At 51.2% G+C, this 21,055-nt stretch overlaps 11 protein-coding genes across 11 annotated transcripts; 7 read left to right on the forward strand and 4 right to left on the reverse strand.

Moving 5' to 3' along the window:
* Positions 1 to 815: 815 nt before the first annotated feature.
* GRG1 (Glucose-repressible protein) lies at positions 816 to 1,091 on the forward strand (the record flags this gene model as incomplete). Its single annotated transcript, XM_064875772.1, has 2 exons — positions 816 to 829; positions 890 to 1,091. 2 exons carry the CDS (start codon positions 816 to 818, stop codon positions 1,089 to 1,091), a joined length of 216 nt encoding a protein of 71 aa, XP_064728036.1.
* Positions 1,092 to 2,012: 921 nt separating this feature from the next.
* On the forward strand, positions 2,013 to 4,814 carry PMZ80_007365 (uncharacterized protein; the record flags this gene model as incomplete). The annotated part of the gene is made up of 4 exons (XM_064875773.1): positions 2,013 to 2,146; positions 2,549 to 2,720; positions 2,870 to 3,421; positions 3,486 to 4,814. The coding sequence occupies 4 exons, from the start codon at positions 2,013 to 2,015 to the stop codon at positions 4,812 to 4,814; spliced, it is 2,187 nt and encodes a 728-aa protein (XP_064728037.1).
* A 793-nt stretch (positions 4,815 to 5,607) lies between these two features.
* PMZ80_007366 (uncharacterized protein) lies at positions 5,608 to 6,366 on the forward strand (the record flags this gene model as incomplete). Its single annotated transcript, XM_064875774.1, has 1 exon — positions 5,608 to 6,366. One exon carries the CDS (start codon positions 5,608 to 5,610, stop codon positions 6,364 to 6,366), a length of 759 nt encoding a protein of 252 aa, XP_064728038.1.
* A 584-nt stretch (positions 6,367 to 6,950) lies between these two features.
* On the reverse strand, positions 6,951 to 7,921 carry PMZ80_007367 (uncharacterized protein; the record flags this gene model as incomplete). The annotated part of the gene is made up of 3 exons (XM_064875775.1): positions 6,951 to 6,982; positions 7,031 to 7,840; positions 7,888 to 7,921. The coding sequence occupies 3 exons, from the start codon at positions 7,919 to 7,921 to the stop codon at positions 6,951 to 6,953; spliced, it is 876 nt and encodes a 291-aa protein (XP_064728039.1).
* A 418-nt stretch (positions 7,922 to 8,339) lies between these two features.
* Positions 8,340 to 8,843, forward strand: PMZ80_007368 (uncharacterized protein; the record flags this gene model as incomplete). Its single annotated transcript, XM_064875776.1, has 1 exon — positions 8,340 to 8,843. The coding sequence occupies one exon, from the start codon at positions 8,340 to 8,342 to the stop codon at positions 8,841 to 8,843; it is 504 nt and encodes a 167-aa protein (XP_064728040.1).
* An 863-nt stretch (positions 8,844 to 9,706) lies between these two features.
* PMZ80_007369 (uncharacterized protein) lies at positions 9,707 to 10,195 on the forward strand (the record flags this gene model as incomplete). The annotated part of the gene is made up of 1 exon (XM_064875777.1): positions 9,707 to 10,195. The coding sequence occupies one exon, from the start codon at positions 9,707 to 9,709 to the stop codon at positions 10,193 to 10,195; it is 489 nt and encodes a 162-aa protein (XP_064728041.1).
* Positions 10,196 to 10,232: 37 nt separating this feature from the next.
* On the forward strand, positions 10,233 to 11,416 carry PMZ80_007370 (uncharacterized protein; the record flags this gene model as incomplete). The annotated part of the gene is made up of 2 exons (XM_064875778.1): positions 10,233 to 10,967; positions 11,168 to 11,416. 2 exons carry the CDS (start codon positions 10,233 to 10,235, stop codon positions 11,414 to 11,416), a joined length of 984 nt encoding a protein of 327 aa, XP_064728042.1.
* Positions 11,417 to 11,595: 179 nt separating this feature from the next.
* KAE1 (putative tRNA threonylcarbamoyladenosine biosynthesis protein kae1) lies at positions 11,596 to 12,666 on the reverse strand (the record flags this gene model as incomplete). Its single annotated transcript, XM_064875779.1, has 1 exon — positions 11,596 to 12,666. One exon carries the CDS (start codon positions 12,664 to 12,666, stop codon positions 11,596 to 11,598), a length of 1,071 nt encoding a protein of 356 aa, XP_064728043.1.
* Positions 12,667 to 13,898: 1,232 nt separating this feature from the next.
* Positions 13,899 to 15,642, reverse strand: EPL1 (Enhancer of polycomb-like protein 1; the record flags this gene model as incomplete). Its single annotated transcript, XM_064875780.1, has 2 exons — positions 13,899 to 15,440; positions 15,490 to 15,642. 2 exons carry the CDS (start codon positions 15,640 to 15,642, stop codon positions 13,899 to 13,901), a joined length of 1,695 nt encoding a protein of 564 aa, XP_064728044.1.
* Positions 15,643 to 16,568: 926 nt separating this feature from the next.
* CNB1 (Calcineurin subunit B) lies at positions 16,569 to 17,466 on the forward strand (the record flags this gene model as incomplete). Its single annotated transcript, XM_064875781.1, has 4 exons — positions 16,569 to 16,683; positions 16,759 to 16,811; positions 16,878 to 16,951; positions 17,121 to 17,466. The coding sequence occupies 4 exons, from the start codon at positions 16,569 to 16,571 to the stop codon at positions 17,464 to 17,466; spliced, it is 588 nt and encodes a 195-aa protein (XP_064728045.1).
* A 2,053-nt stretch (positions 17,467 to 19,519) lies between these two features.
* PMZ80_007374 (uncharacterized protein) lies at positions 19,520 to 20,629 on the reverse strand (the record flags this gene model as incomplete). Its single annotated transcript, XM_064875782.1, has 1 exon — positions 19,520 to 20,629. One exon carries the CDS (start codon positions 20,627 to 20,629, stop codon positions 19,520 to 19,522), a length of 1,110 nt encoding a protein of 369 aa, XP_064728046.1.
* Positions 20,630 to 21,055: the final 426 nt, after the last annotated feature.

The following is a 21,055-nucleotide window of genomic DNA, read 5'->3' on the forward strand; positions in this document are numbered from 1 at the left end:
CGAGCTACGTGGAGCATGAGCAGGCACATTCCAGACCTTGACCAAAAGATTCGGTTCACGCCAATGCCTCTTTTGTTGTGCCAATGACATCATTCTGCTGCTGACCACTACGTCATCGAGGTCATACAGTCAAATCCTGGAACTTTAGTTACGACAGGGTTGACTGCGTAACTAGCGAAGTTCTTTCTGGCCACTTAAAAGGCTGTCTAGGACTCCAAGATATCAGCATCAGTGGCAGTCAGAATATTCCGATTGGGCCAGCTATAATTCTGTCCATACGGAGGCACGTATATCATAGCGCTAGATCTCTCATGGGTATGAATCGATGTCAACCCTGTCGTAACTAAAATTCCGGATTTGACTGTAAGCTCACTTTAAGTCCATCACCGCAGCAGGAACAAAGCACATGTGATTCATTGTCTCTTGCCTCAGCCAATGCTCATCCATCGGACTTGCAGCAGCACGATCTCAGATCTCGATGTGACTGGGTAGATGTGGATTGAATACCGTGTCCGTTCCCTCTGATGTGGCTGTGGCGCTGCTCAGCTGATCTGTAGCCACACGTAACGGGCGTTTGTTTCTGCCAGCAGCATTACGTATGTGCTTTGCGTGATAGAGGCTAGGCCTGAAGCGATTGAAAATCATTCAGGAACAATTGTCAACAAGGAGGGGTCGAGAAAGTCTATTTCGTAGATATAAGGTGGGCATCCCGCTGCAGGAACATCATTCCCTGCCTTCAGCAACCACATAACCTCAAGCAACCAAACACCTGAATCTTCCAGTCTATTCAGTCGCAAGACAACACATCATCTACAATGGAGACCATCAAGTATGTTTACCTCCTCCCACTACCCCTCTATCCATGAGATGTATACTAATATGTTCATAGGAACGCCGCAAACTACGTTAGCGAGTCCGTCCAGGGCGCCACTGCCACCACCTCCAAGGAGGCCAACAAGAACGTCGCCAAGGACAGCAATGCCAGCATTAGCACCCGAGCCCAGGCTGCCGGTGACGCTGTTGGCGACAAGTTCGATGAGCAGACACACAACCGAAAGGCCGATGTGCACAACGAGGCTGCCAAGCACTAGATAGCTACTGCTGCTGTCTGCATGAGAAGACAAGGGTTCACGAAAGTTACGTCAAGATACCCATGAATAGAACGAAATCATGAACACACAATACATTTCTCAGAGGCCGTCTGTTGCATTCTTCCGATATCTGATGCTGTCCTCTTCGCAACTGAACGTGTAGTTGTCGGACATATTGTCTGTGCCTGTGTATGATAATACGTCCTTCTCACGCCTTCGCACCTGGGCAAACGCGCAAGACACACCAAGTTGTCCTGAAGCATTTGACCCTTGATTCATACCTCGCCATAATATGGCTTGTCTTCTCTCTCGTCACTGACAGACCGACTCGGCGCTTCAAGTTACTGCGTATGGAGCTGGATCAAGTATGACCTTGAGCGACGGCAGGGGATTATCAGTCTGATACTTGTCAGAGCGTAACTTCCGCGAAACATCAACGATCAATGTACAGTACTAACCACGAAGGAAAGAGCATGTTGGTGAACCCCGCGCCTGTAGCACGTGATCAGCTCAAACACGAAAAGCACACGATACGCGACCCGCACTCGGAAACGAAGGTGTGAGGATGTCTCGAAATCAAGCGACTAAAGCTTTCAACCCGTGACTAGCATTGATGCACGAACATCTCAATGTGATTAGAGTACAGTCAACCCTAAAGAGAGAGCCCGGACAATTGATCAGTTCACTCGATGGCATGTTCGCTTCCCTGGCCGACGCGGCGCTCCAGCCCTAAGCAACAACCATATCTGCTCCACAATCGAGCAAGGAAAGTCGGTGAAGTGATAGCGTCCCACACGATGCCAGCCATGTTCCCTTTGGCGCAGACAAGGTGAAGTGGTTACCACCAAGTGTTAGTCGGCGTTCCCCTCTGTTTCTTGCATTGGCTGCATGCTTAGGACAACTATGGCGGCGGACCCAGCAATGATGCAGCAGCCTTCTCTAACGACAGCGGCCACGAGCTCGAACGAGACCGCTGAAGACGCCACGAGTCTGAGGGAACGTGGCAACGCCCTCTACAAAGCTGGCCGTGTGCAGCAGGCGATCGATCTGTATCAGTAAGCTGTGAAAGCTGCGACTCCTGATGACCCTCTCCCCTTCTCGAATCTGTCAGCTGCTCAATACGAAATTGGACAATATGAAGAAGCCATAAGCTCGGCCCAAAAAGCGCTCTCTAGGAGCCAGAGCCGGGATGACATTTTCAAACAAAAGTTGAATACTCGGATATCGCAAGCAGCAGCACAACTACAGTGTGTGAGCAGTGCTGCAGGTATCACGGACCTCTTGCATGGTTCTGAGTCCATTTTCGTGGCTGCACACAGGAGAAACAAAGAGTCACACGGTTTGAGCAGCGAAAGTGTGGCATGGACGCGGCTGATTCGAGACGCTCCGCACCTCAAACCGGCACTGCAAGTCAGGGTGCCTACTTTACATAGTACTTGACTGATGATTGAATTTAGCCTGACAACGCCCGAGTTCTACGTCTATGGACATGACGCCGCCAAATCGCTTTACGACGACAAACTAGCCTCTATTAAGGATGTCTCGCCCAATGACATCCCAGTGCGGCGGTGTCTAGACGACTCGAGCGGCGAGCCTGTGCCCAACGAGATATCTCTCTTGTTTGCCGGAGTTGGTGATGCTCGCAACCTCTACGCGACGTGGTTGGCCCTCGGTAGAGACGAGGCTGTTAACCGTGGCTCAACTCTATTAACATCCTGCTTAACGACATCAAACCTCATGTCTTCGCCCGAGGCCTTATTATCTGGCTATTGCTCGAGGAGTACGACCCTGAGCACGATGCCGAGCATGTCGTTCTTAGCACTATCTATTACACGTACTATGCCCAGGTGATGCCCAAGAAAGCATGGGACGTGATGCAGTCGAAGATCACCCAAGCTTGCGAGATGCTGGAAGGTCGAGCATCGCTGCCCGAGTGGCTCGTGATTCCGTCGTCTGATCGTGTTGGCATCATCGATGCGCTCCAATCATGGCAGAAGGAAATAACAGAAATGTACTCTACTGACTATGTGCAGGAAAATGTCATACCAGCGCTCGAATCAGATTTCGCGAGTAACATAGGTGAGATTGGACCGGACTTCAACACGTCTCTCAAGCTAGAGACCTGCTGCTTCGTGGCGACGCTTGCTCTTCTCCCTGATTCAAAATTTATGGCCCAGTTTGAGCCTGGCCTGCGGAAGCTTGTGCGGGATTTTCTCTCTTCAGTCGAAACCCGACAAGAAGTCAGCAAACAGATTCGCCAGTATGTTGCGCAGAACTGGAAGGTCAACCCGACCTTCTATGATCTTGAATGGGAGCGCATTACGTCTCACGTGAAGGATGTCTGGCCAACAGTTTGGGACATCCCTAACAAGTTTTTTACGGAGTCTGGGGCAGATCGACCAAGCAATCCGAAACGATTCTACGACTTTGCAGCTGCTTTTTTTCAGGCAGGTTGCGCAAGCGCTGCGCGGTATCAAGGGCCACATGCAAGTTACGGTGTCTGTAGGCAGCATCATTGACGTGTTAGAGCACATTCGATATGTCGCCGTCGATGGGCAGAAGCAAGGCGAACCACGATCCCTCCAACCTCGCCAAGGCTTTGACCGCATACACCTGAGCAATGTCCCAGACTATATTGGAACAAGTTTGTTCTCATACGTCTTTGCGATTCCGCTCACAAAGTCACATGATGCATCATTCGTCACTTACGATTGCTTGAGGAACCCTCCACAATGGAGCTCAATCAGCGAATTCGACTGCGAGGCGCTCACACTTCACGAGCCTACCAAAATCGCTCAAGCTCTGAATGTGGAGCATACAGGCTTGTGGGAGGGTAACCTGGACTCGTTCTGGCCGATGGGCGACTATCAGATGTTCAAGCCTCTCAGTAATACAGACCGTGGCTATGACCAGCTGCTGTCCAAGACGCAGTTGACGCAGTGGCTGTTCGCGCTCTTTTTCAAGCTGGCCATGCCTGCAAAACGCGGCCATGACCATGTCTTCGGTAACAGTGCAATGGTCCTTGCACCTCTAAGCATGAGCATGTATCTAAGACTACTTATCCATTTGCATAGTGTAGGGTACCCCGCTCATACACTTGCGTCCATTCTCAGCGACATTCTGGAGAATCGCGTTCGAACGACATCACGACCGCCGACCCGTTCACCGTTGCGGCCAGAAGAAGCTTCTCGCTCCCACGCTCTCACAAAGCTCTCGACTGCACCCTTTGTGGCAGAGATGTCCACTCTCACCTCCATGTTCACACGGGTGCTACCATTTGCGCCGCTAGTGAAGCCAGGTACGATTCCGCCGCTAAGGACGCTACGCCGCTGCACTGTAGCCTTCCCGAAGCTACCAGTCATTGAGCATCTCGACCTATATCGGCCTGATTTTGTGATCATTCTCCTGAAAGACAGCGTCATGGCTAGGCTCTTTCCCCACGACGGAGACGGCTCGATCCCGATGCGCCGCCTGCTCACAGACCAGAAATCGCTGGACGCATTGCCACATGATCTCCATGTCATTTCAACCTGGAAATGGGATTTTGAAGAACAGAAAGCAACATTTTGGCTCCGTGAAGATGTCGCTCGCAGTATCGTGGCGGACAAGGTCTTATGGCGGTGTGAGATTTGGCGCACCGACAACTGGCATCCGGCAGATCCTTTCAGCTTCTTCAAGAATACGCTCCAAATGACCATAGGAGAATGTTGGACCGACGGCTAAAAGCTATTGTCCCTCTGCTTCCACGGTAGTACTGATGAGAATTGAGCTAGCAAAAAATACAAGGATATATTTCGTGCCAGGTTCAGGGCGTGATCCACGAGCTTTGCAAGTCTCCTGACCAGGTGCATGATTCTGACTAAGACTCAAGAACAGAATCTATTCGGTGTAATGTTGCGTTGAAGGAGCTGCTAAAGGAGAGGTAGTCGAAGGTTGCAATCTATGTTCTGCATAGCATACGTTGCATTCTGATTGGCCAGGAGGGCGCGGAGTGTGTCATGCCGGACGCCGACCGACTGGTGGGTGCTCTTGCTGCTCTATGCGAAGACATGAAGCAGCGTGCCGAGAACAAGCGCCTTACGCTTGACGTTGACGGTGCCTGCGGTTTGCACACAGAATCTACGCTGCATCCATGCAATCTTCTAGAGCTGTGCAACCGGTTGGACAAGGCTCCTGAAGGTCCGACTGGCGCCCTACACATGGCATGGTCGATCTTTTTGCCGGGTGGACTATGCCACAATCGTGTCCGGCATATTATTGCCGAACATATCATACCTGGACTGTTTAACCTGCTTCCGTATCTCGAGGGGGCCCGTCTATGGGCCGTGGCTGACCAAGCAGTATATTGCACAGCGACAGAACACCCGTGCTGTCATGCTGAAAAGGTATATCAACCATGATCCCGCAAGCTCAAAGGCAACTTGACCACAAACTCAAGCACCATATCGAACACGTCAGGGCGGAAACCAGTCAACAATACAAATACCACAAGCACGAGTAACAACCAGCACCCGCAATGTCGACCACAAACGTGCTCATCACTGGCACAAAATCCGGCATCGGTCACGGCCTCCTCGCCGCATTCGCAGCCCGCCCAAACACAAACATAATCGCCGCCATCAGAGACCCACCGACCTCACCAAAAGCCAAAGCAATGATCACCTCCGTTCCCACTGTTGCAAAAGGCAGCAACATCATCCCTGTGGAGTACGACGCTGCATCCCCCACCGCAGCCCACAACCTCATCAAATCAGTCCAAGCCAGCCACCCAGACATCAAACATCTCGACATCGTCGTCGCCAACGCAGCGATCAATACCCAGTGGGGTCCAAGCCACACCGTCACAGCGAAGGAACTGAACGATCAGCTCGCGGTCAATACCATGGCGCCCATATTCCTTTACCAGGCTACTCGTGACCTCCTACTTGCCTCGGAGCATACACCGAAGTTCTTCCTGATGTCCACGACCCTCGCATCGATGGGTGCTGGCGCCAGGATTCCTTTTCCAACAGTCGTGTATGGCATGTCCAAAGCCGCAGGCAACTACTTCGCTGTCAAGACCAATCTGGAAGAGGATCGTTTGGTGATTGTTCCTGTTCATCCTGGTTGGGTCCAGACTGATTTGGGGAATGATCTTGCGATGCGGAGTGGCGGGACTGCGGCTCCCATGACGGTTCAGCAGAGCGTTGATGGGTTGATGAAGTTGTTTGATGGTGCTACGAAGGAGATTGGTGGGACGTTCCAGCAGGTGGGTGGGGATATGATTCCGTGGTGATTGGTGTGACCAAAGATCTGCTAGATATGTGGAACCAGCGATGCAATGATGGCGGGTATTGATTTGACCATACTTCCACGGCGTGGTCGGTCATGCTTTAAGCAGGATGGTGTGCTATAAATCAAATGCATCGTCGCATACGTTGCTGGTCACACAACCCTCAGCCCTGACTCGTGGGGTGAGGCTGAAAGCCGACTCTTGTCTGGGTGTTGACGAGAGGACGCAGGCACGATCTGATATAGGCACGCAATACTAGGCTCACAGGCAAGCAAGGCTTCACGCGGTCGTGCTTTCTGGCGGTTTTCTTGATCACGTGATGACGAAAACGCGTTGACGAGGCAAGTGCTTCCTACACGCACGCAAGCAATTTTGATGTCGCGATACTCAAATTTCTCGTATGTATCGGGAGGTTAGGGAAGAACAGTCATTTTAGCTGCTCTATGTTCTGTGATGACCAACGAATCCTTACGGCTAACCTGCGGCTGCAGGGCTGTGGAGCACCTAGATGTGGGCTCTCGATCGGAAATAGCTTCGCTGAGAAGCGGACGACGTACAAGCAAATAAGTCGGTTCGCGATGCCCTCATCACCACTTTGAAGCAGGCGGGAATATGTTGTCTGTCCACGTTAGTTGCTATGCTAACCTCATGTTGTTTTAGCACTCACCCATCACCTTCTGCTGTTCCTCCGTCATATCAAATCGTGGGTCGTTGCCCATCACATCTCGCTTATGCCTCTCAACTCCACTTTCAAGTTCACGGTACTCACTGCCCATGATGCTAATTGTACATCCATTGTAGCTCTCATCTGCTGCCAAAAAGGCTGCCGCCCGAGCAGTCTCTTCGACTGAGCTGACAGGAATACCGACTCTCTCTAACTCGGGCACTAGCCATGACACCGATCTCACAGCAGCAGTGTCGGTAACATGTGGTGCAATCGAGTTGACACGAATATTCCAGGTAGGCGTGTGATTCCTCAGGCCGCGCATCAGACCAATCATGCCATGCTTCGAGACAGCATATGTTGGAATGCTCTGGCAATCATAACCGCTCCTCGAAACAGTTGACACGATAACCCCACCTTGGGGCTGCTGCTTGCGCATGAAGTGCATTGCCAGTTTCACGGTCATCATTTGACCCAGGAGAGTCACCTTCAAACAAGCAAAATCAGGCTCAACAGGATCTCCATTGTCGTGTTTGTGGTCAAAGAAGTCCCCTCTGTCTCCAAATCCAGCGTTAGGAACGACTATGTCGATGCGGCCGAAGTCTTTCTCGGCGCGCCTGAAGAGGGCTAATAGACTGCTCCAGCTGCCGGCATCACATTTCTGGTAGATGGGGCCATCGATAGGTTCGGTGGGCGGTTGGACGTCGCCGATCAGACATTTGACGCCGGACTTGGTCAGATAGTGCACGATGCCCTGGCCGATCCCGCTGGAGCCTCCTGTCACAATGGCAGTCTTGCCTTGAAGCTTGTCGCCTGGTTCGCGTTAGCTTGACATTGCTCTGATAGGTTGTATCACTTACCAATATCGGCGTCGGTGATCTTGACTTCTGTCATATCGTTGAGTGATGTCGAGACTCTACTTGGAAATCACGCGTTGCATCTGAAAGTCTATCAGCATAAGGGCAAGCCTAGCCCACCGAGGCTGACTCGCCCCGACATGACTCGCTGGAGGCAGCAAGTGCTTCGGCTCTGTCGCACACTCCTCAGCAGTGTCCAACCTGGAGTAAGAGCCAATGACCATTCACATCTTGAGTGGAACATTGACTCAGCGTCTGTGGAGTTGGAGCCGCTTGCCGAAATGCGGAGAAAGGGTGAATGTTTGCCTCGCTTCGGCTTCTTGACTGATGTGCTAGTATCCCGGCTCCTATGCAGATATCAAGAAGCTCATCCAAGCATAGAACATAAAGGTCTAACATTTTGACAGTACATAATCCCCAAATTGTTCATAGTTCCAAACACTAGACCCGAGACCATGGCAAAATCACTCCGAGAGCAGCTCATCGGCGCGTGGGAACTGATCGAGTATTGCGCGTATATGCCAAACGATGAGTCCGACAAGAAATATCCCATGGGCCCAGAGGCACAAGGCATCATTATGTATACCCCAGACGGGCATATGTCAGCGCAACTCCTCACCCCTGGACAAAAGCAATTCTCAGCACCGGGTACAGACGCCGAATGGGCACAGCTCGGCAAGAACTATGTGGCCTATACCGGCCAGTTCTACCTCGATGAGCAAGGCGACAAGCAAGGACCCATACTCCTGCACCATATGAGGTCAGCAAATCTGCCGTATCTTGTGGGCGATACGCAGCGGAGATTGTGCAAGATTCAGGAAGAGAGTGATGGCAGGTACCTCATACTGAGTCTGGGCGAGACGATGAAGGTCTTCGGGGAGGATCGGATGATAAGGGTGCGATGGAGGCGGATGCCTGACAACCAGGCCACGCAGCCTCCGGAGAGTTCTCGTCTGTGAGCTTGCGCAAGATCTCGTTTTTAGCCGTCGATTTTATCGACGAGAGAGGTTGTCGGAGAAAGGGACATACGTTCGTGTCGACAAGCACGAACAAACGAGGCTTGAAGTACGTTAGCAACAAATGTCGTAGACTATGCGCTCATATATCGTCACACTGCCGTGGTCTTCTTGAAATTAGATCTAGGAACTCGATCGCGGCGAATGGGTACAACTCGCAAGGCTCACAGGAGCGCTGAAAGTCCGATCCATGATCGCAGTCGATAGTAGTTACCCGGATGACCTCGGGACACCGGATGGACATATGTGTCGATGACGGCTCAACACCATCATTGGCATCGGCAATTGGTGTTGACCAGGCCAGACGACAATCTTTGGGGGGCATGCGATGCGCAGGTATACTGGGTCCTAGTACCTGAAGACAAAACACCTCACCTTCGGTGGACGTGCTGACAGGCACGCGCGGTAAAGCTTTCTACAGTAGACTTGGGCAAGTTCAGATAAGATACGGTACGTAGCGGAGTTCCAAGACTGTGTCCCCACAAGCCTCCCATTGGTTGTGTCGATACCTATCTTTACTGGCGTTCAGGCGGCGCATTTCTCCGCACCTCTAGGCCAGCATCCCATCCTCCTCTTTGTCGGTTATGTTGGCCATAGAGCCCAGCAAGAAGCAAGCGTGCCGGAGATGTGCTTTCGAGAGGGCCGGCCTCGAGCTATGCTGCTTGTACTTTCCTAATTTATGCATATCCCCATGGTTCCGAGATAACCATCTTGATGCATGGAGTGATGACTTCGAGATAAAGCTGCCTCGGGTGCCACGTGCTGCTCGATGCCTGAACTTCAACCTCTACCTATGGTCACCAGTCATGGCATCTCACAACACCCAATCCTTCCCGCCGGGGTACACTTGGGCTCCGGGCACAGTAGTCCTCAAGGACCGTGACACCAGCAAAGTCAATCTCTTCCCGATACCAACTTCCGACCCAGACGACCCACTGAATTGGAGCTCATTCCGCAAGTTCCTCAACTATGGCATCGTCTGCTCTTTCATCCTATGGACTTTCGTGCAATTGGATATCGGGTATACCGCATGGGGGCCAATGATAGACCAACTTGGCTTGGACGTATGGATCCTGAACGCAGGAGCAGCAACCAACTACGCCGGTCTCGCCGTCGGCTGCATCTTCTTCATGCCGTTCGTCCACAAATACGGCCGCCGTCCTCTCTACATCTTTAGTTGTGCAGTACAACTGGCAGGTTGCGTCTGGCAGGCAAAAGTGCGGGGCGACTGTGATAGGTGCGAATCTTTTGACTGGTCTGGGGGGAGCGATCTGCGAAACGGTAGTTCAGATTAGCATTGCAGACATCTTCTTCGTGCATCAGCATGCTACGATGAATGCATGGTACCTGCTACTCACTTCTGTGGGCGCGTTCCTTGGTCCGGTGGCGTCCGGATACGTTGCGAATGGTCAAGGGTGGCGCTGGATGTGGTGGTGGTGTGTGATCTTCCTTTCCATCCAGTTCATTGCGACGATCTTCTTCTATGAGGAGTCGAAATTTGTCCCGAAGCGTGGAGTCTCCGCACCCAAGCACGATGGTTTGACCGATGATGGCGTCCAGGGAAGAAAGATGCCCTCTGCAGATCTCACAGCTGTTGAGTCCCAGCAGCCAAGCGGAAACGTCACAGGACTCCACGTCGACCCCAGCATCACACCGAAAACCTACAGGCAGCGCATGGCGCTTTATACTCCCACTGATGCCCCGATCCTCCAACACCTCTACCAGCCGCTCATCATCCTTACTACATTCCCGGCTGTGGCGTACACCGCAATCACATTCGGCTCAGTCCTGGCCTGTTTCGCCATTTTGACGACCATACAGGCCATCTACCTGATCGAACCGCCATACAACTTCTCACCTTCTGGAGTTGGTCTGTTCAACCTTCCACCCTTCATCGGGTGTTTCATCGGCTTCTTTGTGGGCGGTTGGTTGAACGATAAGTCGATTATGTGGCTGGCGAAACGGAACCAAGGTATATATGAGCCGGAACAGAGATTGTGGATGGCTATTCCAGCTTCGGTGTTTTTGCCCGTCGGGATGCTTATTTTCGGTATTGGATTATCAAATGTGAGTTTGAGGCTTTCCATCGCAAACATTATGCTAACACGGTTAGGGCGTCCACTGGATTGTTCTTGCGGTCGGCTGTGTCATTTTCGGCTTTGGGTGGATCGTGTGCTTGGATATAGCGCTTGCATACTGCACTGATTGCTATCAAGATGTAAGACAAGATTCTCCATTGAGTACTTCTCCTGCTGACAGTACACTAGATCGTGGGCGATGCACTGGTAGGTGTTGTGTTCACCCGCAACGCAATCTCTGTCGTCATTCTTTTCGTCCTCGAGTATTGGCTTGCCGGCATGGGCCTTCGAGGCTTGCATATCCTGATGGCATGCGTGATGCTGGCTATTCTGCTCCTGCCTGCGGTTCTCTTGAAGTTCGGAAAGCACGCACGAATCCGAACGCAAGATCGGTACAAGAGCATGGCTGTGAAGCAGCCAACACATAGGACTTTCTGAAAGTGCCGAGGTCAGGGATAGGGGTGTACCAGCATCAGAGTGGGGCGCTGCTGTCATGAATCATATTATGCTCTGCTCAGCTCAGGTGGTCAACGCTTCAGCTTGCTCTCATCTCTCATGATCTCGTCGTTTCGTTGCTCATATCTGCATTGTTCATTCGGGCGTTATTTTCTCCAGATTTAATCGTCCCTCCAAGCAACAAACACATCATCTGTCCTAAATCTCTGCGTACACGTGCTGTCCTGCAGATCCGTGGTTTGACCCGTTCCATAGGCCAAAAGTCCTGCATGAGCAATCATGATCCCGTTGTCAATGCAGAACCTTTCATCTGTAGCATAGACACTACCGCCTCGCTCTTTCGCCATAATCCCCATCATTTCTTGTACCCGCTCGTTGCAGCCGACACCACCGACAATAAGCACTTGGTTAGAGCCGACATGTGCCATTGCTCGTTCTGTGATCTCGACGAGCATACCGAACACTGTTTCTTGTAGCGTGAAGCAGAGGTCTTCGGGCGTGATCTTCTCGCCTGTGGCGGGGTCGAGCAGTTTGCCAGCATTCATTTGCGAGGCGTACTCATCAACCTTCGCAAGAATCCCAGAGAACGAACAATCCATACCTTTGACGGCATATGGCAGATCGAGTAAGACTTTGCCCTTTTTCGCCAGTTGCTCAATGTTGTATCCAGGTGCTGGGTCATTAGGGATATTCAACGTTCGCGCGAAGCGATCGAGGCAGTTACCGACTGCTATGTCCAGCGTCTCCCCGAATATACGATACCGCTGCATGCTGTACGCGATAACTTGTGTGTTACCTCCACTCACATATAGCACAACCGGATTGGTAGCGCCAGTGATTTCACGGCCCATCTCGATGTGGCCCACACAGTGGTTGACGCCTACCATTGGCTTGTCCCATAACAGACTCATTGTTCGTGCGGCGATGGCGACACTCGTCAGTGGTGCGCCCATGCCTGGCCCTTTAGTGTAACATATGCAGTCGACATCGTCTATCGATAGTTTCGCTTCGACGAGTGAGCGGCGAACTAGATCTGTGACATGCCGCCTGTGATGGAGTGCTGTGTCTTTGGGAAGGAAGCCTTCGCCTGGTGGTGCGTTGTAGGTGTCTCTGATGTTTGATAATATCTGCGCCGGTGGAGGAGGCTTTAGGCTGTTTTTGTCATGTTGTGGATGGTAGACTATGCCAACGCCTAGCTTGTTGGCGCTGCCTTCTAAGCCAATAGCGATCATCGTGACGCGATAGACTGCTTTTGATTTGTATCTCAGTCTCTAGGCTCAGATGCCCAACAGCCGTGAAATGTGCAAGGCGATGTTTGAAGTATAATTGCAGAGTACGTCCGGTGTAGATCGATCAAGTTGGTGTCAAGGTCAACTTTATTCTTTAACTCGCCTTCCTGGTAACCCAACGCCGGACCACTCCTGCACGCAAGATAATGAGAATTCTGGGCTTGCTGAGACTATCAACCTGTCAGGGGCCTATTCCGAACGTCTACGCTGTGTAATATGCGATACAATCACACTTCGACCAATATGATGAGAGAATATGGTCATCGATGGCCTCTGGTTTTACGGAGAAACGATATTGCGGCCTTCGAAAGAAAGAGAAGCAGGATCGGCGCGGGCAAGTGCCCCGAGAAGTCAAAATGATGCGAGTTTGTGAGAGGAGTGGGCCAGCGGTCATGCTTGCGCCCACACATCATTCCTTGTCACCTGCCAGTGCTTCGTTGTCAAGTGCCGCTGAGTACCTCACCTCCTCTCATACTCAACTCTGCATTTCTTCTATCTGACGATTCTTCAGATATTTATTCATAATTTCAGCGCTGGTGCTCTACAATATCAGATACCCAGTTTATTTCAGTTCGGCATGATGGCTGGCTCGATATTGGAACCATGACGGGAATGTCCTGGCTTGGTAGCCATCCTCCCATGGACTGACCAAGCACACCAAAGATTATATCCTACATCCTCTCCGGCGAAGCAGCATGTCTATTCCGGCGACCTTCAGCGGACACCGCGCTCATCAATCCGATCCGGCTTACAACTAGCCGCCATCTGAGTTCCAATACCCCAGTATCCCAGCGTTGAACCTCTACGGTGCGGACAACGGCATCGGTGACATCTACGCAGTCAGAGACACCTAGTTCTGCAAGAGAAGATGACGGTAGCGGCAGGTTTCAGAGTACAGCGTCGACGATCACATCCGACAAGCACTACCCGCCCTGATCTGCGCCACATGCAGGCTCAAGGATGTGCCTCAACGTTGGTTCAGTCCTAGCACGTGTGCTGGGAATTGAGAGATCTGCTCGTTGATACGAGACTCTGGTCGAAAAAGAAAAACCGTTTCCTCGATTTATGACACCATGAAATTTCGGGAAGACGACAAAAGCCCTGCAAATGACTGGGGAAGACCATCGCTATTGGCATCACGATTTTTATATTCAAACATGGTCAAGAAAGTATTCCTAGGAACCTCCTGCAGCTATCTGCGCTTGTGGAGGTTGAACAGGAGCATGACCAGCATTAGCCTGCTCTATCTGTGCTCTTCTGGCATTCGCAGCCTGGGTATCAGCCGACGACCTGGCCATAAGCAAGCTTCGCTCATTCGACTGTCGAGTCGTTTGTCCCATATGACTGCCATCGAAGAGCGTATCCTCGTCGTCTTCGTCCTCCGAGTCACGATCGTACTTGAAACGGTCGTCATCTGGACCGCGGTCTTGTTTGCTTCTGAATGCAAATCTTCTATCCACCAATATTCGACCTCCTCTTCCGATCCTCCTTCTGAACGCTGGTGGTTGGGGCTTGTCCTCGTCTTCATCATCTGGCGTTGCATATCTGAAGGGCGTCGACGATCTCGAAATATCCTTCATCTCAACATCGCCATCATCGGTCGGCTTCTCGGCTATTGCCTCATCCTCCGAAATGCTAGCTGGAGGCGTTGGCAGATATGTGGCAGGAACAGCAGGCAGAAATTGTGCATCCACGTCACGAAAAGCGCGGTCCTTCTCCGGTGAAAGAGGAAATGTCGTCTTGTCGACATATCCCTCGTTCCATCGAATGTGCTTCTCCACATTGAGTTGAATCTCACTTTCGATGGCACGTTGTCTCTCGGCGCGCAGATCTTCGATCGTCTTAAGCTCTGGACCTGGTCTGGCACTGACAAGCTGTTGACCTAGCTGCTGATCTGGTGGTGGCATAGGTGGGGCCAACTTCTGCTTCTTCTGGGTGATGAGAAGATCATCGTCACCAGTCTGCTTGAGTTTGCGCTTGAGTTCTCGGAAGGCTTGTCGTTGTTCGAAGACCTGCTTATCGATCTCGAGCTGGTCTTTCCTCGCTTGCTCACGCTGCTTCACCATGCGAAGCAAGTCTCTTGCCTGCTCTAGTTCAAAGCGAAGCTTGCGCAACTTCTCAGCACTTTGCAGATCACGATGCCGTGTCTTCCTAGTCTGTCGGATCTCGCGGCGTCGGAAGCAAACGTAGGGGTCAGCATCATCACTCTCCTTGCCAGATTCGAACAGCAGCTGTGGTGGCAGGGCGCTGTTACCCTTGGCTGCTCGCCGGGCCGACCAATGTTCGTATATTGGTTTGGCATATGTTCTCACCGCGTCTGGCGTCGACTCGGTGGTGTGCTGAAGAAGCTCTTCCAGGGACATGACCTCCGCACTCACGCTAGCAAATGGTTGCTCTATCGATACGGTTTCCTCGAAGAAACTCATCACCTCCTCAAACTGGTCTTCGCTTATCGGCGGCTGGCCAGACAGCTTGCCATTGATGAGTTTCAAGTTGAGCTCATCCTCCTCATCCATACAGTATGAGATGGGATTGCAGTCCTCGACCGTCGCCGACGACCGTATGTACGTGTTTGGCTGCTGCCATCCTTTCGGATACAACACATCATATTGGATGTCACTTGATATGGTAGGTGGCGTGGGGATATATGCATCTTTTATCTTCTGATCTTGTTTCAGAACCTGTGATGCTTTGATGGCCTGTTGCAGATGGTATTCCTGATGCACATGTTAGTTGAGAGGGATGACTAAGCAGGTAAGTACTCACCGATTCCTCAGCTTTTTCTACACCAGTCTCTACCTGATTACGCACGGCATCGATATCATTGATCGCATCGACTTGCTCCTCACGAAATATATGTACATTTTGTTTAGGAGTGAGCTTTTTTGGTCGAGTGTGCCGACCAGTAGCGCGCGACATTTGAATGTAATGTGAGGATTAGGCGTGGCCAAAATGGGGGTGCAGCGACAACATGAAAAATTAGCTCGGAAATCGACCGAGCGGCGAGCAGTAGGTGAGTCCCAGTGCAAGAAGACACCTCAACTTCAGAAACGCGGTGACTGTTTGTGTCGCATGCACCCACAACTTTTGACCGTAGCGACAAAAATTAGTGGTTTTGGTATTGGAATGTAGCGCTTGATCAGCGGATAATTTTAAGTCGATTATTGTGATGGTTTTTGGGTGGTTGTGGTTGGGTTTTGATGGACAAAGAGTTGCGCTGAATTGTGGTTGTTGCGCTTTTGGAGTGGTAGAGGGACTTGACGGGCGATAATTTTTGGTGCAGGGGAAAGCGAGTTGGGTTGGCTGCGGTTGATGGAGAGGGATGATGCGAGAGTGACGGAGGCGAGACGACACGACATGTTCACCAAGGCCGCTGCCGTTAGTTGAGGGGCAGAAATATTGACCCCTTCTGGAAAGGAGATTGCATTGGCAAAAGCAAAACAAGCTGTTGGGCGTGGCCGAGGGTCTTGTTGCGCAGTTACACTATTCCGTTTGTGGTTGGCTTCGACCCCTGATCTAAGCGTGATGTTCGTGCCTGAGGCCTAAAGACTAATCTAAGTATGAACTGGTGTGATATGCGGTCACCGGTCGGTCTGCGTTTGGCCGCACTGCGGTGTTCGTGCTGACGCCAAATGTTCTTTGTCGCACTGCATGCCACTACCTACCTATCTTGAGCTGAAGTAACAACCGAGTATATTCACCCAACACAAGCCTACACCGAGTGAGAAGAGCCACATCAGTGAAAGTCCTCATATTTGAGTCTCTTGAGCACACCGACGCCGTATACTCGCCTCATCCCGAACAACTCAACCAGCGGCAGGACCGCAGCCCATCCAACCGCAACCATGTCAATGAACACGCCCCCCACAACCTCAGAGCCTAACGCTGCCGCACTGTACGACGCAAGAAGTCGGCAGACTGTCCATGGGGTATTGGACAATATTGTCGCGGGGTCGAATTGTATGTTTGCATGCCTGCCTGCCTTTCCCTGTACGTACACGTGGGAGGGCTGAGCTGACTTGACGTGTGCTGTAGTTGACAAGGAGGAGGTCGATCGGTTACGGAAGAGGTTTATGAAGTTGGATAAGGTGGGTGAACAAACGGGAAGAGTGAGGTGGGAGAGGAGAAGCGAGGGCTGACATACATGGGTGTAGGATAACTCGGGCACGATTGAGAGGGAGGAGTTTTTGAGTTTACCGCAGGTTTCGAGTAACCCTTTGGCTACGAGGTGAGTGAGTGAGCAAGTACAGCATAGCACAGCAGAGCACGATAAAGAGGCTGCGCGGACAGATGCGTTAACACCTATGTCTGTCTTTCGCGGGACCACCACCGCAAGCCTGTCAGCCACCTAGCACATCCACCCTAGGCTAGTGTAGTATCTAACACATCCACCCCAGAATGATCGCCATCTTCGACGAAGACGGCGGCGGCGACGTCGACTTCCAAGAATTCGTCCTCGGCCTCTCCGCCTTCTCCTCAAAAGGCAACAAAGAAGAAAAACTCAAGTTCGCATTCAAAGTATACGATATCGATCGCGACGGATACATATCAAACGGGGAGTTGTTTATCGTGCTGAAGATGATGGTGGGGAGTAATCTGAAGGATCAGCAACTGCAGCAGATTGTGGACAAGACGATTATGGAGGCGGATAAGGATGGGGATGGGAAGATTAGTTTTGAGGAGTTTAAGGGGATGGTGGAGGGGACGGATGTTAGTATGAGTATGACGCTTGGTGAGTTTTGATGTGAGTTGATGGGGGTGTGTGGGTTTGCTGACTTGTGTAGATGCGTTTTGAGTGGGATATGATGAGATGATTTGAGGTGAGATGAGCTACGACATTGACATGGATTCGAGGACGAGGCTGTGGACGACTATATTGTAGCGGACAGCATGCACTATTATTTGGTATGAAGGGAATTCTGGAGGTTCTCTTCCTGGTCAAGATTTATTTGAGACAGCAGAAGTTATTACGTACTGTCAATGAGACTGTCACTGCTGCCTGAATCAGATGTTTGATGCCTCATATCTTGTACAGCACAGTCAACCGGCAATACACTGCACCTGCTGATATGAAGCTGAAGGCACCCGGGAACGCGTTTCAAGGTGAGTTTTGATTCTCGGCGGATAGCCACCACTCACTCCTGACCAGATTCTCGTGTGGTCAAGGCGAGAGAGATAGTCATTGGTGCGACACTTGCTGCGTTCTTGATGCGACGGTTTCCTTTGCAGCATGTTGCTGGGAGTAGGCAGGTCAAGTTGCAATTGAGTACGCCACGACCTTCATGCACGCAAGTCAAGCATGACGCTGCCACGACAGAAGCGGGCTAAGTCTCCCTGCCTGACCTCTTGGATTGACTCTGTTGCCGGAACTCTGACGCAGGACGGCTTCGGACATACCACTGTTTCTGTGTGCCAGGTTAAGGCGAGGCCTCGTGCTTAATTTCGCGATGAATATCAGTCTTGAAAGGTGCATCCGACCTAAGGCGTAATCTTAGTGACTTATTATCTTCCCACTCACTGCACAATCACTTAAGAGATATCCGTTCGATGCGCGGGATCCCGAATTTGCCTTGTCCGATTAGGTGAGCAATTCGTCTGCAGTAGTAGGCAATCAACGCATTAACTCCGTACTCGGATTTTCGCCAGCTCAAGAAGTAAGGCTCGCATTCAACCACCGTCTGTGTGAGTGCTTGACCTCGACGCACTGGAGGATTTGGTTACCTTCTTCATTGCTAAGGGGTCTATCACACCAGATAGAATTCGGAATGCTGACCTGTCGCCTTATCGAAACCACCTGGGTCTGGTACGTAGGGCATATCTAGCTACTGATGGGTCTGCAGTCAGTTCGTATGGCCTAGATCCTCTGCTCGCGGCATATTTGAGCGTAGGGAATGTGGGAAAGAAGTACCCGGATTGGACAGGTGTGGAGGGAAAGGAGTAATCGTATTCACGGGTTGTGTAACGATGATACTCTCTAGACTATCATTGTCCGAGTTGTATGGGCTGAATCGAGGTGGACGGCTGTACTGCTCCTGTGGGGGGATGACAACGTTGCCCCAATTGCTGAGCGCAGGCGATGGCGGTGGGGAATCGTGCTTAATACCTGCTCGCTCTTGTGAGCTTGTCTTACTTAGTTTCGTCCACAATCGACCGAACAAGTTGAGTTGCTTTTTGACAAGAACCTTTTCGACGATGGTGTCGGGTGTGTGAGAGTGTTCTGGGGAGGGCGCTGCAGATCTTGAGTCGTCGTTCAAGAGCTGACTGATTGAGACATACCAGAAGTGTCGGTGCAGGTCTTGGGATACCCGGATATCGAACGAGATCTTGAGAGATAGCTTCTTGCAGTGCACTCTGTAGGGGCATTGAAACAGCCTCTGAAAGCGAGCATTGTGGTGGATGTTTCGCCACGTGCTAATTCAGATAAGAGCCAGCCGAGTGGCACCTCTACCGATGCTGAAGGACGATCCTTGTTTTTGGACTCCTGGATGGAACCATCATAAGAGACTGACAGTTCAGGGGTACGAGTCGTGACTAGACAGATAGGGGCAAAGTCGAGGTCGAATCCAAAATACATGAGAAGCGGCTGCTTGTAATTGGGAAGGCCCTTCGGCAGGAAACATCCAGTCACTTGGTGCTGGTATTCCCTCATAAGGAGTAAAAAGTCGTCACCAAGCTCGCAAACCGAGGCAGATTTAGCCTTGCCACCGTCTGGATTTTCGTGTTGTGAAGGCGTCTTGATATCCTTGAAAGAGCAAGACAAGGCGTAGGATAGCTCCTGAGGCATATCAACCATGGATTATCTAAGGAAGATCTGTCGATCTTTGATTGCCATTGTATCACGCTTTGACGCGACGATATCGCTGTTGAGCATAATTGTATCTTCGCCGTTGACAGAAACACGAACGAGGTGATTCGCATATTGTGTCTGTCGAAGGAAGATGCCGAGCCTTTCGTAACCACGCACCGATGTTTGCTGGGTCTGAGGTCCCTTTGTCAGAACTCGGCCACAGCTCAATGGCGCTACGTAGGTGTTCATTGTCCATGGTATCAACATGAGCTTGATTGCGAGGCCCGAATTTGATAGTGTGTGTCCAAAGCGCGTATCGTTGGTAGGGTAGATACATCTGAGATCGTGTAAGTCGGCAAAGCACGATGGAGAGGGTGCTAGTACTGGCTTCTCCTCACGTTCGTCGTGCCATGCGAAGAGTGTCTGGTCGTCCGACTGCTTGATAATTTCTTCTTGTAGACGCCGAAAGGCATTCTCGCCCTCTCCATATAGCATAGGCATATTGACTTTGAAAATGCCGAGCAGACAGTATGCCTCGTCCTCGGGTCGGCTGGTCTGTCTGTGAGCTGCCCAAGACATGCGTTGGGCAATTGAGTAATGAGGAAGATCTGCCTTGCTGCGTAGGACGTTGGCATTTATCTTGGTGATGCCGTACAGCAAGTCGCTCATATCTGCTTTAGAGCCTAGGTACTTCCACTGGCCGTTATAGAATCGAACGTTAGTAGGTGCAATAAGCTCCTGGAGGGTCCATCCACGAGTGAACCATGCACTGTTCCCAAAGTCTCGGAACGAATTAACGTCACTCAGAAAAGCGTAGCACTCTTCAGCCTGTTCGTACCAGAGATACATGCTGTTGATGGATTCAGTCAATTCAGCGCTGCTGCTCTTGTCGATGCAACAAGAATCGATCCAGACGTATTGGAAGCCGCGCGAGGCCGCTATACGACAGCACGAGATGATCTTCGGCCATGCTTTGAATTTGCGTATCATCGCACGATCTTCTGTGATGTCTCGATAGGTGACTTCCTCCTCATTCCAGCGGTGTGAAAGAATCCCATATTTGGGTGTGTCCTTGTGGAACTCCTCCAATTTCAGCGTCTTCACGTTGAGTAGCCGCATTGAAATATAGACGCGTAAAGGTGTTACACGGATTCGCAGAGTGCGATAACCAATGCCAGTGATACCTGGCACGTAGATCTTGCTTCATACTCCTGGCTCAGAAAGCTCGAGAAGGAGAAATGCAGGATACTAGGTCATGATGTTGTTTGCCCTTCATATGTCGCAGTCGCCATTGAGGCTATGGTTTTCGTGCAAAAGTGCTTAGGGGTCGAGAAGTCAGGGACGATGCAGCCACAAGCTCTTTCATGTCCTCTCTCGGCCATGGTGTGCCTGGAGAATGCTTCTCATAGGTGGAGGTTGCAAGAGCTCGCTAAGACAAGATCTAAGCCTCTCATAGTGTTTTGCTCAGAGCACTGCGTTATACAGTAATCTTCTGTTAGGACGAAGGAAATCCTAACAGCATATCCATTTTCTATGTTCGTAACG

This window comes from Knufia obscura, assembly GCF_036327395.1.
Source record: "Knufia obscura strain CCFEE 5817 isolate CBS 148926 chromosome Unknown scaffold_9, whole genome shotgun sequence".
Taxonomy (NCBI): Eukaryota; Fungi; Ascomycota; class Eurotiomycetes; order Chaetothyriales; family Trichomeriaceae; genus Knufia; species Knufia obscura.